We start from the raw sequence: 18,034 nt of genomic DNA, 5'->3' as shown, positions 1-18,034 counted from the left end.
ATTTAGAAATTAAACATGTTTAGCAATTTATAACAAAAATCATTAACTCTAGATACTATAGTATCTGAAAAAATGTGTTTAAAAATAAAACATGCAAGAAATCATTTTTAATCTTCTTGTAATTTGGGATTTTTCCATATCTGCTTTATCATCTACTGTTTTGAAAAATATATGAATAAATCATATTAGTTGTAAAAGTGTTCACTTAACTCCCTTAGTATTTAAATTTCTCTCTAGCTGTCTAGATATAATCTAGTAGTCAAATTGTGGCATTATTGTTTCAAATATTTTGTATTATATTAATGATTTATTAAGCCTGTTCAACTCTTCATCTAGTCTGGATAGAACTCCACAGGGCACAGATCACAAAGGAAGCTCGATCATCAAAGCGTGTGTAACACTGGGAAATAAAGGGAAGTTGGAAGCGAGAGAACAAATGTCAGTTCCTGGGAAATGTCAAGAGGTGGGTCCTGATGGCAGGAGTCATTCTCAGCTGAGCGCCCCAGGGCCTGGTCATCAAGCCCTCCATTTCCCTGGCAGAAGAGAAGGTCTTCAGACCCTTCACAGCCTCTACTGAGTATGTAAAATGTGAAAGAAATATAATCAAAACTGTCCTCCAGTGTTGAATCCCATACGACTGAACTAACCCTGTGATTCTTGGCTTCCCAACAGTTTTGTCGCTGAGCCCTTGTTCCTTTCTATACGGTAGAGGAGTATGTTAAAGCTGTTCGGGTAGATCACATCTCTAGACTGTTTTCACTCCAGGAGAGTGGCAGTGCGGCTTCTCCAGGGCTGAGAGCCTGAGTCCAGGTGTGCTTTCGGGCTCTGGGAAGCAACACTGAAAGGGGGAAGCCATCCTTGTTGAAGGAGGGACGCGTTCTCCCATACAGCCCTTACAGGGTTCTTCTTCCTCACTCGTGCCGGAGTGACCAGTGTGATTGAGGCCAGCAGGCCCTTCTCCTGGGCGTGGGAGGTGGGGGTGGGACAGCCTCCATTCCACTAGCTCTTTTTTTTTTTCTTTTTTTAGAGAAACGTTGTGTTTAATGGGAAAGCTTAGCACACTGCAGAACCAGGAATGGCATGGAGTCACAGCAGCATGCACAGGCAGGTGACCCCCACGGAGCCTCACATGGCAAAGAGGATGAGGAAGGCAACCATTCGACAGAAGAGCCCCATGGCCTCAGACAGGGCAAAGCCCAGAATGGCACAGGAGAAGAGCTGCTGCTTGAGAGACAGGTTCCTGGCATAAGCAATGACCAAGCTGCCAAACACCATTCCAATGCCAGCCCCTGAACCAGCCACACCAACTGTGGCTGCCCCAGCACCAATCAACTTGGCTGCTATGTCAATGTGCCAGGAGACAACACTGGTCTGGAATTCCAGTTTGACCACCTGGAGTGGGCAGCTGCTGTAGGAAGACTGTTTAGATGAATTCTCTGGGCTATTCAAGAAGGAGGCAGACACAGGCCAGATTAGACCCCAGCTACAACAGCGGTTCTGAGCTGGAGAAATGAGTAATGCCCTGGTGGTCTGCACTGTTTCAGTCTCCCAGCTTCAGCCCTTGGTCTCAGCACTCCAGCTCTTTTCTTCTGTTTACTTTATTGGGACTTTTGCTGCATGGAGGAAGATGGAAATAAAGCTTCAGAACAATACAGTTGAAACAATGGTTATGAGAGTCTTTGTTCCAACAGTTGTCGGGGGGCTGGCGGGGTGGGTGTTCAATTAAGCCATAGGGGCTTAAATTAGGATTTGAGAAAAAATGTACTCTTTCTCAAAGTAAAGTCACACCTCGATGTCCAGACAGGTGGGCCCATTGGCTTAAAGCAGCGGACCCAGCAGTGGTTAAGAAGGCTAGATGTACCATATGACCCAGCCATCCCGTTACTGGGTATATACCCAAAGGATTATAAATCATGCTGCTATCAAGACACATGCACACGTATGTTTATTGCGGCACTATTCACAATAGCAAAGACTTGGAATCAACCCAAATGTCCATCAGTGACAGACTGGATTAAGAAAATGTGGCACATATACACCATGGAACACTATGCAGCCATAAAAAAAGGATGAGTTTGCATCATTTGTAGGGACATGGATGCAGCTGGAAACCATCATTCTCAGCAAACTATCACAAGAACAGAAAACCAAACACCGCATGTTCTCACTCATAGGTGGGAACTGAACAATGAGATCACTTGGACTTGGGAAGGGGAACATCACACACCGGGGCCTATCACGGGGAGGGGGGGAGGGGGGGGGGGGGGGGGGGGGAGGGATTGCATTGGGAGTTATACCTGATGTAAATGACGAGTTGATGGGTGCTGACGAGTTGATGGGTGCAGCACAGCAACATGGCACAAGTATACATATGTAACAAACCTGCACGTTATGCACATGTACCCTAGAACTTAAAGTATAATAATAATAATAAATAAATTAAAATAAATAAATAAATAAATAGGCATTGATGAAAAAAAAAAAAAAGAAGGTAGAATAGCCAAAGCACCCATGTCATAATCCACTTCAGAAGGGAAAACAGACTGGCGTGGTCTGAGGCCGACTGCAAAACCAACTATCTCAGAAGCCAGTACTGCTATTGATCGGTCGACTCAATAGACATCAGTGCAAATCATATACAAGAAACCATGAGTGCTGTTAGAAGCAAATGACTGATTAGAGGAACAGAGCAAGGAAATGCCATTAAGTAACAGATGGGCTGGGCAAGTTGGTTCACACCTGTAATCCTAGCTCTTTGGGAGGCTGCGGAGGGAGGGTTGCTTGAGGCCAGGACTTTGAGACCAGCCTGGGCAATATAGTGAGAACCCACTTCTAAAAAAAAAATTTAATTGACCCGATGTGGTTGCATGTGTCTGTAGTCCCAGCTACTCAGGAGGCTGAGGCAAGAGGGTCACTTGAGTCCAGAAGTTCGAGGCTACAGTGAGCCATGATTGTACCACTGCACTCCAGCCTGTGTGACAGAGTGAGACTCTATCTTTAAGGGAAAAAGAGTGAGACTCTGTCTTTAAGGAAAAAAAAAAGGCAGTAATGAATATACACACAAATATGCAAATCTAAATAAATATATGGGCTCTGTACATAATAGATAGAGATTATTCTCTTGAATACCTGAACTTGCCACCAAGACTTTGGTTCTCAGCAAAGGTGAGAGTGGGAGAAAGAGGAAGGTGAAGCCTACACAGGGTAACCTTGTGAGTACCTCTTCCTTCACCCTGATCTTTCCAGCCGGCTCCTGGCTCCTTTTCCCCACCTTTCTTCATGTCCTCCTCTCAAAGAAGTCACTCGCTAGCACCTGCACCATCAGAGGATGTTTCCACACACAATAAAGAGTTGCACAAGTAACATTAGAGTTTTTACTGGAATATATTTTTGAAAAATCTAAATGATTCTGTCTTTTTTTTTTTTTTTTTTTCTTAACACCTTTGTTGTTGGGTTCTTGTTTGTTTTGTTTTCTGGAATTATAGAAAAAAATATTTCCCTGACCTAATGCTCAGGCAGAGTCAAATAAACTACCTTGGAAACATTTAGGGAAGTTAATTACAGAAAAAACTTTTTTTTTCTTTCACTGTTTTGCAGCTATGGGTGTAAAACTAGACCATAGAGAAATGGTCTGCTTTACACCAAGGCATGAAACTATAGCGGGAGGAAGAGAAGGAGGTGGGAAGTGAGGAGATGGAAGGAAAGCCGATGCTGTAAGACTCCCTCTGCCTTGTAGGCTGCTCCTCCTGGACACTTACCTTCAGAAATCACTCCATTTTCACACCAACTTTTCCATCCCTAAACCCAGAAAATGATTCCACAGGTGACGGCCCCAGAGCAAGCCCTTCTGACCCCTTTCCAGTCCCCTATCTGTCCCACTATCCTCTTAATACCCTTTTCATTGAATTCCAGAGGGCTTCAGCCCACAGTAAAATGAAATTACAAGTATTAAACCTTGATCTCTCTTGAATATAATTCATTGCAAACACTTGTGCCCTTAATCCTTAGTGCCCAAATAGCATAATTTTTTAAATCCTCTTATTGATACCCTTTTAATTATTACTCCCAGGAGAGAAAAAAAAAATCCGCCACGACCCAGCCACCTCTCACCTTGTCTCTTTATTTTTCCTTTTGTTCAACAAGAATCTCGTGCCTTTTTCTCACATTATCCCATTATGCATGCTCACTGCGAGGTGGCATTCTCATCTGTATGTGACACAATGTGTCATTGTCCAAGGGCTACCTACATCAGCCTCCTCTGGGGAAAAAAGAGCTTTTACCACACACAAAAAATAAATCTGTTCAGATTACCCACTTTAATCATTTGGTTAAGTATAGAGCAATGAGCAACAATACATTTTTTTATTCTCACTAGGGACAGAACGATGTTTAATTAGGCATTTAAAAGCAACTGTTAACTTATACAGACCTCATCACAAATGGTTTTTCAACCAGTTCAGTGATCTGAAACACCAATTAGTTTCAATTCACACTTCTTACTATCTGTCCCTTATTAAACCATTTAGTTCAGAATCTAAATTCCTTTCTTTTCAAGAGTGTTGATGTTTTACTTTGGCTAGGAGGAATTTTTTTTTTTTCCTTCTAAAAAGGCATTCTGCAAAATGTCTTCCCATATATCTTTTTTTTTTTTTAAATTAAACAAGCAATGCAGAGCTTCTTTTCCTGAAAATGCTCTTTGTTGATACTGTTGTTCTTAAATCCAATCTAGCCCATCAGGGGCTTCATGGAAGGCTCTGGTGATTTCTCTTCCAGTGCTGCTTGTCCTGTGAGCATTTGCAACTGCGCCTGTCAAAACTCGGCTCCAATGCTGCCACCTTGATCTCTGGGTAAGGCCTGGCCTCTCCGGGTATCTTCCTCTCAAATGGAGTCACAGCTCTGCAGCTAGTCATCCTGCAAGGGCTCATGGTCTCCATAGCAGATTTTTTTTTTTTTTCTCACTTTGAAGTCTAGCTTTAGGACACCAAAAAGTACACAGAAAGAGCATGCAAGGACTATTGGTCAAGGTACTCCAGAGAAACAGAATCCATAGAAGATAGAGAGAAAGAAGCTTTAGAGAATTGGCTCACATGGTTGTAGAAGGGACAAGTCCAAAACCTGCATCAGCCCCCGAGGCTGGAAATTCAGGGAAGAGTGAAAATGTTGCGACCTTGAGTCCAAATTTTGCAGGGAAGCAAGTTGGAAACTCAGGCAGAACTTCTATGTTCAACACTTGAAGATAATTTTTTTCTTTTTCAAGAAACCTTAGTCTTTCCTCTTAAATCCATTGGCTGATTGGATGAGGCCTACCCAAATCACACAGGGTCACCTACTTTAAGTCTACTGATTTAAATCTTAATCACATCTAAAATATACATCCACAGCAATGTTAGGATTTATATTTGACCAAACAAAACTGGGCTTTATGGCCTAGCCAAGTTGACACATAAAATCACCCATCCTAGGTGAAGGATGAAGCCTGGGATTTCAACAGCAGCTCTGCCACACACTTCCTCCAAGACCTTCCGTGGCCCTCAGTCTCCTTATCTATGACATGGTTCCCCAAATGGAATAAATGAGAAGAAATACGCCTTTGGGGCATTCCAAGGATGAGGAGCATTTAGTTTGGTTAATAAAACTGGATTTCCTCTTACTGACATGTCACCAATAAAGTACAAAAAGGACATAAGCCACTCTTTGAGCCAATCACATTTAAATTCAGGTAAGTTTCCAACTAGTCATATTTCACTGTACTCAAACAAACCCTATCTGGAAATAGGGTTCAGGTAGATTCCTGTTGATGTGGGGAAAGCTTTGGTCTTGAGAGTCAAAATGGGAATAACATGATAAATTCATTAAGTTAGACAGTTCAAAGTCAAGCAAGATTGTGTTGGACTAGAAAGCTAGTGTATTAATGTGCAATGGAAGTATGGCTGTATGGTGCAGAGAAAACTATAGTAGAAGTCATGTATCCTACATGTGCAATGCTGAATCAGTCACTTGCCCTCTCTTGACCTCAATTTCCTTTCCAGAAGATAGGAAATTTGGACATAATGACTTTAATGTACCTTCCAATTTCAAATGGGAATCTATTAGGATTCTTGTTTTCTTCCTGAATCATTTATATTCATTAAGAGGTATTTGATATTGGTTAAGTCAAATGTTTTAAGCTTTTAAACTTATTAAGGCATAAAGGTAATCTGAAACTTCAAGACTAAAAAATTCTATTTTACTAGGCTCTAGGTCACATAGCATAATAACTATTTATATTAACTACTGCAATGAAATCAGTCAAAAGTTGTATTTTTATATCATCTATTCAAACTTTTTATTCTCAAAAGATCTTATGATTAAATCTTCCTTTAGCCAATTTGGTATCAACTATTCTTTGACAGTGTCTCGGGTGATATAATAAAATATCACTGTTCTTTCTACAATTTAATATTCTTCAGTGGAATACGCTACTTTGTGGGGTTAATGGCCCATGTTATTACATCTTTTTGATCAGTTTAGATCCTTCTCACTATTTTTTACGGCTTGATCTTTGCTTCCAAACTATAATTTCATTAGAGGATAAGAGTTAAAATGGTCTTATTTTTAGAAAAAAAAATTCAATAGTGATACATACTTTGTTAAATGAACAACAAATATTTGTTAAGTGGATAAATAAGTAAATTAATACAAATGTATGAGGAAACTCTCCAAGAACTTCAAAGTGCCTTGTATAGGACCTTAAACATATAAGGTACATAAAAAATAGGTTTAAAAGATTAGAGAAAATAATTGCAAGACAAGACGAAAAAAATATATATCCAAGTATTGATTACCCAGCCATATACTCAGCCTTATTTCCATCTTTCTCTCACCTTATCCAATATTCACTCAACACACACTGCTTAAGTATCTACTGTATGTCTGGCACTCTGTTGGCCATGGAAAATACGGCAATGAGCAAAACACGAAGGCTCCCTGCCTCATGGAATTTATACCTTCTCATCTCTCTTCTCAAAACCATACAATAGGGGCAGAAGATAGAGATGATACCTTTATAACAAACTAAAAAATTCAAGAGGTTGGTGGTGGTTGTTGTTGTTTAAATAGCGTTGTTTACTTGATTTTCAACAAACTGTTCAATGGACACTTCAGTTACCAGGCCGCTGTGTTTTCCTTTGAAATACAGAGCCTAAACCACATGGACCCAGTCTGCTTCACCCAGGTAAGACACTTGGGCACCCATCAGCTGATGCACAGCCAACCGTGATTGACAGCATGAGAGAGTCTTTCTGGGTGTCACTGTTAGTAATGACCTCATAGGACTCCCCTTGGGCCTATGAATGACACAGGACAGGTGTACTTCTCAGCAGTCTCTGTGTCAGATGTGGATCAACCTATCTTCTGGGGCAGCTTCATGCTGTCCTCCAATTTTCTAGCCTTTGGGGGTAAGACATTGCATCCATTGGATTCAGCGTGTAGTCAATCACTCACAAAGTCATTTACTTGACATTGATTTTCTACCCCTTTTTCACTGTCATGTATAATATCTTGGTACCAAAAAGCATGTTAAGAACAAAATAATTGATTCCATGGCTTCATAAATATAGTATCAAAAAGAGATGAAATTCAAACAACTCAACTGAAAAAGGGGTTGAGTGCATGAATAAAAGATTTAGTAGGAAGTGCGGTTGGCATTATTGACTAAAATCAGGTTTGAGGGTTTCCTGTAATTTAAAATGATTTATGCTGCCTAGCAATCATTCATGGAACCCCTACTCTTTGCCCCTTGCGCTAGACCCTGGGAACACAAAGATGGATAGAGATTCAGCCCCTGTTCACTCTGGTCCGCAAACACCAGTCAGATTTTAGATTAACACATAAATCTTTGACTCTTCCGTATGCCAGAAAAATGTAGGCTTTGTAATTATGACTCTATCACTTTTCCACACTTTCCCTTCCAAAAATATAACTATGTTTATATTGAACACTCATTGAAATGTTTAGTTCATAGTCTTCATTCTCTTTTACTAATATTTCCGTTTTCTATTTGAAGTTGGTAATGAATGATTAGTTTTCCTCAGAACATTAAACCAACTATATCTTCCCAAGCAGTTTTAATAACAAAAGAATACTCAACTTGGAGAAGAGGCTTATCACAAAAGTTTTATTGCTAGAAGATTTTTGGCCAAGAGAATTTCCAAGCATATAATTGGCAGGCTTCTATTTTACCCTGCTCAGTCCTGAAGCGATAATGGTTGTCCAGTTATTTCTGTCTGCACAAGAATCCTGCCCCATCCCCTAGCCCAGCATAGAAATGCAGAACATTACTCGTCAGGCCCGCAGCCGCTTCTCCAGATTACATCAGTCAGATGAGACGTCTGCTGATCCTCATTTCAGAAACGGCTCTAGAAAAATGATTCTGAAGACTCTTGATAAGCCTCCCCAAAATTTTACTTATAACTCTAAATATTACACATTTCACTTTTGCAAAAAAGGAAAAGCATGAAAATTCATTAATACGCTCCATCCCATCCCAGGTTCCTCTTTCCCATGTCTATTCATAATCGGACTATAAATCAGGTCCAAAAAACTACAGCCTTCATCTACCAGACGGAAATGTCCTGGGTTAAGCCTAAATTAAATCGTATTTGTTGTAATTCAAAGATATTTTTCTCAGTCTATTATAATACTCTATTTTTCTGTCATCTATTATCTCCACAAACAGCCATGGAAATAGCTTTACTGATACTAAAATGAGCACCCCAACTTCTAGAAAGATTAATACGAATTTATTTGCATAATTAATTCAAATGTTCTTAGCTCCTTCCCTGTCATTAGCAAAATAGAATGGAACAGGGAAAAAAAGATTGATAAGCTTTGAAATGATACTAATTCAATAGGTAGCAAATTATGTCAGCAGCCTGTATCATTTATCTATTTATGCAGTGGGACAATTATTTACTCTGCTTTGTTTCAAAAAGGATTTCAGGTGGCTTCAGTAATTTCTGCAGCGTAATCCATTTGTTGAAAGGAAACTTTTAACTGATAACTTATGAAAGAGTTGGGAAGAAATTTGGACAAATTATATTTAAGACTTTTAGAGCAAATTGCGTAATATTTCACATAGTCAAAAAAAAAAAAAAAAAAAAAAAAAGAGGATACCCTGGTTGGACAAGAACCAATGGATTATGAAAATGGTTTGGATTCCTTCAAACTTCCATAATTACTTTCAACTGTGCAGCTTTCCTGACAGTTGAGATTTCTTAGTCAGGCTTCAAAACCATTAGCATTACATAATGCTGAACCAATTAATGCAGCTAGCCAGTGATTCTCATTCCCCTCTAAAACCTTAACACCACAAGGAAATATTTCTTTCCCACTTTGTACTCATTTGGAGACAAGCATTTAGTGACCCCAAAACCCAGTGCCCTCTTTATCATGCCCGTTGGTCCATTTTTGATGGCCAATGCTACCATTTAAAGACAGCCAATTACTATCTCTTTCATTTTACTCATCAAAAACTAAAAGAAAGAGAAATGAGATGTCTCGTTCATGCCAAATCATATACTTTATCAGAGACAGCATAAGAAAAATATAATAAGCCCTGACATTCTGTCTTTCATTCTCTTCATGAATTAATACATTTATTCCTCTAACAATTAATGAAGAATAAACACTGTGACACAAATCTTTTCAATCTTTAGAAAATTCAAACCTCTCTTTCCCATGACAGTTTCATATTTCTTTATCATACATTTTACATTATTCATGGGTAAATAGCACAAATAATATGTTTGAGCTGTATTTTCTTACCACTCCCAAATCTATGTGTTAAAATGATAAAGAAACAGATATTACCATAGAAGCCCAAGACTCATCTTTTGACACCTGCTTTTCTTCTTCCATGTCATGCCTGCCCCTCTTCAGGTTGTGAAAACTACTCTGGTTAAACCTAGTTTGGGGTTGGATATGTCAGTTTCACCATAATATCGATGTATGTGATATAACATGGATTCATATTCTTGTGCTATGTCTCCCAGGCATGTGTGTTTTAGGAATAAAAGTCATTATCTGCAGTTGACACAACTGTGTTCCTAAGAGAACAACAAAGTGCTTGTCCTAGCTGGCCTCGCTGCTTTGCAGAGTAGTACATACTGAGAGGTCCTTCCATGATGGATGAGAACCGAGGTCACCCTTTCACTTTGTTTGTTCTTGTTGTTTGTTTTGTTTGTTTCTTTGTTTTGAGATGGAGTTTCACTCTGTCACCCAGGCTGGAATGCAGTGATGTGATCTCAGCTCACTACAACCTCTGCCTCCCGGGTTCAAGCAGTTCTCCTGCCTCAGCCTCCCGAGTAGCTGGGATTACAGGTGCCTACCACCATGCCCAGCTAATTTTTTGTACTTTTAGTAGAGATGAGCTTTCACCATGTTGGTCAGGCTGGTCTTGGACTCCTGACCTCAAGTGAGCCACCCACCTCAGCCTCCCAAAGTGCTGGGATTATAGGCATGAACCACCGCACCCAGCCCACCCTTTCACTTTGGAAGTGATGGTGAGCAGCAAATAACCGGGACAAAGATGTGAAAGATAAAAGTATAAAATACCATCTCTCAAGTTTATGGCCTAGTGGGAGTGAATAAAACAAACAAGTAATTATAGTATGAAGCATAATAATACCGGGGTCAGTAGAGATACAAAGTCATTTAAGATAAAGGAATTCATATTTATCGTGTGACTTCTAAATACTGAGTACCATACATGTGTTTTCGAGAATAATCTTATAATACCGTCTCAAAGAGAAATTATTATCCCCGCTGGAAAAATGGGAAAAATAAGGATAATCAAGCTCATTTTCCCAAGAGTATGTAACAAACAAATAGCAAAGTCAGAGACTGAGTCATGATTTTCTGGCACGCTCTTTCCACGTACAATGTGCTGGAAACACAGAAGGGGCCACATCTGACCGAAGCAGCTTTGCCAAGTAACTGGCATTTGAGATAGACCTTGGCAGACAGGATCTCAAAAGCCGAGTTGAGAATCAAGAGGGAATTCCAGGCAAAGAGATAGGCTTGAACAAACACGTCTTAGATGGAGAATGTAAGACGTGTTCAAAAGAAAATGTTTTGTCTGAATTTTAGAAAATACAGGATAGTGTAGATGCACTTGGACCTGGACCCAGAATACCTGGGTCCTAATCACCACTAGGTCACTGAGGTGTAAGCCCTGAAATTGAGGTTCAATATTAAGTGCTGCTTTGACATCTGATAAAATCAAGTTTCAAATGACCACAAGTTTCCCTCCCCATTCTGCTCCCACAGGTAAGGTCCCCTAGCCAAAGACACGAATTCACCAGGGGACCAGGCACAGTTCCTGCTTATCTTTGGGTAGTAGGTTTTGGTTCCCTGCCAGCCTGCAGAATTATACATACAAGCCACTCACCCCCATGACCACAGCAAGGACCAGAGCCAAGTCCCCTTCTTGTTACTACAAACCCGCCTCTCACAGGCCCTGACTGTTCACTCTGTTCTTGAACCATTGCGTAGCCCTGCAGACTGTCCACTGTCCTCTTCCTTACGCTGTGAGCATATGTGACAATGACACTGCTGTCTGCCCCCTTTGCTGGGGTCCAGTGTCACATGTTTGACCATCTTCAAATTCCTAATGTAGGAATTCCTCCCTCCAAACACTGTGACAAGGAGACAAATAACCACTTTTAGCCCTATGCCTTTGGGGAAGCTGCTTCGCTTCTGTGTGCGTCCGTTTCCTCACCTGCAGAAACACACATGATCATAGTGCCTCTTTCATAAGGCTTCTATAAGTGCCATCGATGTTTGGTGGCTGTTAATCATGGGTGGCCCTGATATGTTACATGTTTTAACATATTTAGTCCTTACTACAAACCTGTAATGTAAATATAGTTATGATCATCATTATCATTTTTTACTACCAATGAGGAATTTGAAGCAGAGAGCAGGGACACAACTTGCCGCAGATCCCACAGCTAAGTGGCTGAGCCATAATTGAGATTCAGACAGTCTGGTTGCAGAGCCTTTATTAGTAGAGAGAGGACTGAGAGGTCCCCAAATCCACCCACTTAATATTGGAGGCAAGGACATCCTGCTTTTTCTTTGCTATTGCACTTACCAAGTTGAATTGTAATTCCTTGTTAATTTTCTGCCACCATCATTTGGAAGTGCGTTCCCTAAAAGCAGGCACAGAATTCGCTGTTGATTTGATGGAATCTCTAGTCCATTATCTAAAACAGTGCTCAGCCCACTGTGCAGGCCCGGCCACCTCTTCCTGAACAACAGAATGAGTGACTTCTCCATGGCCAGATTTCTGGGGCTTCTCACATTTCTGCTGCTGCTGAGTCTCTGCATGATTTGACTCTGCTGACTGCACTTCTTTGGAAACTAGTCCTGGTTTACAGGGTCCTGAATTATCCCCCTGCATTCTCCTTTGAGGCCTTTTCCACTGGTCCCTGGTAGAATTTCTCTAAAGCTCTGTCCTAAGCCACCTTCTGTCTATCTATTTAAATCCCTTCTCAGGAAACTTGCAGTTATAGTGGAAAGGCTCCCTTTCATGCAGTAGACTTGAAAGTCTGTGTCTTTAACACTCATTTCCTTCTCCTGCCCTAAATGCAAAGTTCCAACTTTTGTCTCTCATCATCCAACCATCCCCACAAATTCAACTTGCCTAATATGAATTCCTCATTAGCCCCACGCCCTTGTACTCAGATTCTCCCTCTTTTGCCCCATGTTTGTAAATAATGTCAACATTTCCTTCAACATTCAAGTTGAAAACACAGCATGTCCCGAGTAGTTGCAAAGCAGCTGAAGATTTGATGGGCACAGCATTTTCTACCCAGGCTCTCCTACCCTGAAACCCTTAACACAGAGCTTCATTGCCTCTTGCTTCCTTAGACTTATGATTGCCATTAACAGGTTTCCCCACCTCCAGTTTTTCTCTGAATTTTTCCACCCCCACATCACTGCCTGCTTCATCACAAGCCAGAATCTCAGCTCTGAACATTGATGGAGGAGTTTGGGGATCAAATTAGATTTACAGTGTATTTGAAAATGGACCAGGAGATAAGAAAATAAAGACAGAAAGCATAAGTGACCTCTCCAAAATGGAAAATGTTGATAGTGAGGGCCAAGAACATGAGAAATTAAGAGTATAAAGAAAGGATGGTGAGGCCGGGCATGGTGGCTCATCCCTATAATCCCAGCACTTTGGGAGGCTGAGGTAGGCAGATCACCTGAGGTCAGGAGTTCTAGACCAGCCTGGCCAACATGGTGAAATCTCATCTCTACTAACGATACAAAAATTAGCCAGACATGGTGGTATTCCCAGCTACTTGGGAGGCTGAGGCAGGAGAATCACTTGAACCCAGGAGGCAGAGGTTGCAGTGAACCGAAATCGCACCACTGCACTACATACGGCCTGGGCAACAGAGCAAGACTCTGTCTCAAAAAAAAAAGAGAGAGAGAGAGAGAAAAGAAAAAGAAGAGATGGTGGATTAAACGGTGCCATCTGGAGCACAGGTGAGTGGATTCACTTTGGCCAAGAAAAGCCATGCTGGTTCTAGGTTTAGATCTGAAGCAGAGAGGACAGGAGCAATATGGAGGAATTCCGAGATGGAGGGAAAGCTGAAAGCACATTGGTCAGATGACCTTAATTTCTACAATGAAATGAGGTTTAATTTGTATGGTGAAATAGTGAAGGTGTGGGTAGAATCAAGGACTTGAGAAAAGGGGGAAAAAATCTAGTGTAGATAGTTTGAGGAATCTACTGAGATATGAACATGAAAATAACTCTGGTGTATGTGATCTCTTTTCCAAATTTTGAAGCTTAACTTGGTTGGTGGGATAAGTATGATACTCCAGGCCAGTCCTAGTTACTCTATTCAGTTCTCAAACACTCCAGGAAGGCTCTCTATACACCAGGTTTATGCTAAGCCATTGCATACTGAGCTAAGCTCATGCCAGAATTTCCATGGGAAAAGATGAAGAAAAAGGAAAACTATAGCAAGAGTTGTTTATGACATAAACAAGGAGTTTGCTGCTTCCCACATATTAGGGAAACAGTTGGATTACACATCAGGGCCTGGAGACTTTAAACAATACTATCAGGAAGTTAATGGAACTGGAACAAGGAAATTACTATGACTCTGCACTCCATAAAATAAAGAAATGAATAAAAGTGCAATTTATCACTGGAGAAACAGTGGAAGCTGAGCTGATAAAATAACCAAAGAAAATAAAAGAACAATGTGATCTTGCTGGAATGGAGTCGATCATTTTGTGTTGAAGATTAATATTTCTCTCTAGAACTGCATAGGCAATCTAAACTTGGTGGGAGGAAATGTCATTTTATAGCACCTTTCTGACTGAAACTCAATCACCGTGTGTGTAGGTGTTATGGTTTCTAAACCATATGAGTAAAGAACATACGTTGTCTCATTTTAAAAGACCAATTTTTTCATGTACCTTTATTGAGCGTATCTCACTGTAAGTTAAGGGAGTCAAATAACAGAGTCTGCTCAGGAATTGAGTTTTTGTTTTTGAAATTCTGTAAAATAAACTGTTTTCTTCTAGTAGATAATTAACATTTCATGGAGTCTGGTTCCCTGCCTATGGGGAGCGGGTTGACTCACTGAACCACAATGGTATCACCAGTTCCTTTCCCTCCAACAGAGCGGTTTTGTGAAAGGCTAACGAGGTGGTCTTCGACAAAACTGCAGACAGAGCAGTTTCTCTCTTGAGCTCTTGGTTTCTTTGTCCCCTCCTCTCTTGTTCTCTGAGGTCATTTGCATATACCAAACCATGCAAGATACACCCATCAATGACCAGGCATGGCAATGTCTAACCCGCCAGAGCACGGACACTCACATGGCTGCTTCAGCCTTCCCAGAACTCATCTGAAAGTCTCTGCTTCCCCACATGTCTCCACTGCCTTGAGCCACCTTCAAGACCATGTCTTATTTTTTTTTCCAGCTGTCTCTGTGTATTAGTCAGGGCTCTCTAGAGGGACAGAACTAACAGGATGAATAGATAGATAGATGATAGCTAAAGGGGAGTTTATTAAGTATTAACTTACACAATCACAAGGTCCCACAATAGGCCATCTGCAAGCTGAGAAGCAAGGAGAGCCAGTCCAAGTCCCAAAACCGAAGAACTTAGAGCCCAGTGTTGGAGGGCAGGAAGCAATCAGCATGGAAGAAAGATGTAGGCTGGGAGGCTAGGTCAGTCTAGTCTTTTCATGTTTTTCTGCCTGTTTTATATTTTCGCCGTGCTGGCAGCTGATTAGATTGTGCCCACCCAGATTAAGGGTGGGTCTGGCTTTCCCAGCCCACTGACTCAAATGTTAACCTCTTTCGGCAACACCCTCACAGACACACCCAGGATCAATACTTTGCACCCCTCAATTCAATCAAGTTGACATTCAGTATTAACCATCACACTCTGTAACAGCAAAACTTCCTCCTTCGAGAGTGATTTTGATTTCTGGAAAAAACTAAAAGTTACTCTGAACCCAGTCATACTGAATAAGTTGGATAAAGGCATTTTTGTTCTAAGATGAGATCATAAAAGTACTCTTGTGTGAAAGCACTTCAGGATCAAGCAGCCAATCAGGCATAAAGACCCAACAGCCTCCTTGCAATGGCTATTGGCTATTCTCTGGGCCACATCTGTCTTGGCAGCAGTCAGAAGCCAGGTAAGAATTGCCATGGTATTAAACAGAAGCCTGCGGCCACCCCTGTCACCGGCATTCCAAGTCTCCCGGTGAATGGATAACAGGTAACATTCAGGCTCAATGTCCAGCAAAGCTCCTACTGCTCATTGCCCTCTGGGTTCTCTCTCCCTGTGGCTGCCTGTCTCTGCTTCACTACTCACTGCAAATCAGTTTCACTGCAAATCAGTTTCACTGCTTAGATACTGGATCATGGCCCAGGAAGCAACAACAAATGCAGTCAAGCCCCACCCCGACCACTGCATTGTAACAGTCTGAGTGGGGGTGGGGAAAGTGCTGTGCAAATCAAAGTTAAATAAACCAGCCTTAGATCAGTGTTTTCAAACCTTAACATGCATCAGAATCACCTGGGGAGTGTGTTTCAGAATTAGATAGCACCCCAGATCGCCGGGCTCGCTCCCAGACTTCCTGGTTCAGAAGCAAGGCCCCCAAACTAATCCAAGATCTTTGATTTTACAGGAGTCTCTCTACTGAAGAAGTTTCCAGAGTTTTCTAGATCCTTTGGACATAAAAGGGAACAGAGTTTTTGACTTCCACAAATCTGGTGACTGTCAATCCCAATTGGAGACAAGTTTTACTTTCAGCAAACTCCTGACTCAGGGTGAATTTTCTGATTTATTTCAGCAACCCAGGCAGATGCCCAGGGTCTTCCTTCTCAACCATTGTTCCAGAAGACGGTCCATCACTTTCACAGTTGTCTTTCATTTCTCTGAAGTTCTGGGGACTGTACACAAACGTGGCTCTTGGTGGACAGCCTTGACACACCAGAGCAAAGTTCAGGCCCATGAAGACCTTCTTGCTACCCACAAAATCTCTGTTAAAGAATTTCTCGCTTAACCTAAGTGACCATTTGACCTTGAGAAAATAAATCTTCATGCCATTATTGTCCAAAAAAAATCAACTTTGTCTTTGTAATTTATAAAAATTTATAATTTTGCCAAACACACTTTTTTTCTGTTTATGTTATTTTTCCATTCTAGACTTTGATGCTTTGTTTGCAGGTTATATTTCCAACAACGTATTTCATCACTGACTACGATTGCCTTAAAGTAACTGGCAACAATTTAAAAGCATGGGTGACAAATAGGTTTCAATTTAAATTCTAATTCGGACATATCGTTAGCAATACCTGGAGTCTTGTGTTGAGAAAGATTTTGGTGTTAGACTCAGCATCAAAGAGTGCAAGAATTAATTAGTTATGTCTGCCATGGGAAGCAGAATGGGAGTGGCATGCCTGGTTTTCCAGCATACATACCAGTGAATTTTTTTATAGGGACGCACACCTGAAGTTAAAGAATGCTCCCACATCAAAATAAACTGGGTCTTTTAGGAAATGTGACCATTCTGGACTTCTTAAAATCTTACAAAAGATAGGAGTGCTCTGCTCCAGATAAAAACAAGGCCTCCAGGTCCCATTCTGAAGTGATGGCAATTCCCTTTATGCACTCACAACCCATGCTGCTGTGACTAAAGTTACTCTTTGTTCCTCAATACCTTTTACTCCCTAGTCCTCATTAATATTCAAGGAAGTTCACTGAAGTATTTGAGGCTCCTCAAACTAGGCTGTAGTTAATTAATATCCAAATATAAAGTAAATCTGGAATAGTAGTTTTTAACTAGGAAAGATTTCTTCATCCTCCAGGGAACATTTGGCAATGTCTGGAGACATTATTTTGTCATGGCAACTGATGGAGAAGGGGTTGTGAGTGGCTTCTAATATGCATCCTACAATGCACAGGCTGCCCCCTAACAAGGAATTATTGGACCCAGAATGTGACCAGTACTGAGGCTGGGAAATGCTGATGTAGAGGACTGAAAGTCAGGCCTTCAAGTGCCTGATTCAACCAATATAAAGTCCTTAACTTGTGACTCACTACATGGAGAATGTGATTCTCCCAATCAAAGAAAAATGAACCCAATTCTTGCTTCTGACCTAAGAAAATTGCCATCTTTATGATATCTTTCACAAATTAAGGGAAACTGTATTTATAAACTCCTACAGCCCTTGGATTACTGCAAAGTCACACTTATGACATATGATTTACACCTTTTTTAGGAGTAGAACACCTGCAGCCGTAGCGAATTTGTTCCGGAGGTGTGGCTGGAAGGGTAGCCTGACATTCCCCTCACCGCAAAGAAGAATCAGACTAAACAAAGCACTCCTGGTGGCCCCCTGTTTATTTGCAGTAAATGATAATTGCAGTTTTCTTCCAGCCTTAAGATACAAATATTTTAGTGACTTCTGATTCCCACATCTATAAAAACAATGAGCTTCGGCTGATATGCTAC

At 41.0% G+C, this 18,034-nt stretch overlaps 1 protein-coding gene across 1 annotated transcript; it reads right to left on the bottom strand.

The window, feature by feature from the left end:
- Positions 1-657: 657 nt before the first annotated feature.
- LOC126940287 (ATP synthase F(0) complex subunit C1, mitochondrial-like) lies at positions 658-1,877 on the bottom strand. The gene is made up of 2 exons (XM_050766026.1): positions 1,789-1,877; positions 658-1,552 (listed from the first exon to the last, which is right to left on the bottom strand). Exons 1-2 carry the CDS (start codon positions 1,875-1,877, stop codon positions 1,126-1,128), a joined length of 516 nt encoding a protein of 171 aa, XP_050621983.1. The 3' UTR covers positions 658-1,125.
- Between the last annotated feature and the right edge of the window lie 16,157 nt (positions 1,878-18,034).

The sequence above is a fragment of the Macaca thibetana genome, chromosome 17 (genome assembly GCF_024542745.1).
Source record: "Macaca thibetana thibetana isolate TM-01 chromosome 17, ASM2454274v1, whole genome shotgun sequence".
Classification (NCBI taxonomy): Eukaryota; Metazoa; Chordata; class Mammalia; order Primates; family Cercopithecidae; genus Macaca; species Macaca thibetana.
Note: the sequence above shows the minus strand (reverse complement) of the source record. Positions and strands in the feature narration are given on the sequence as shown.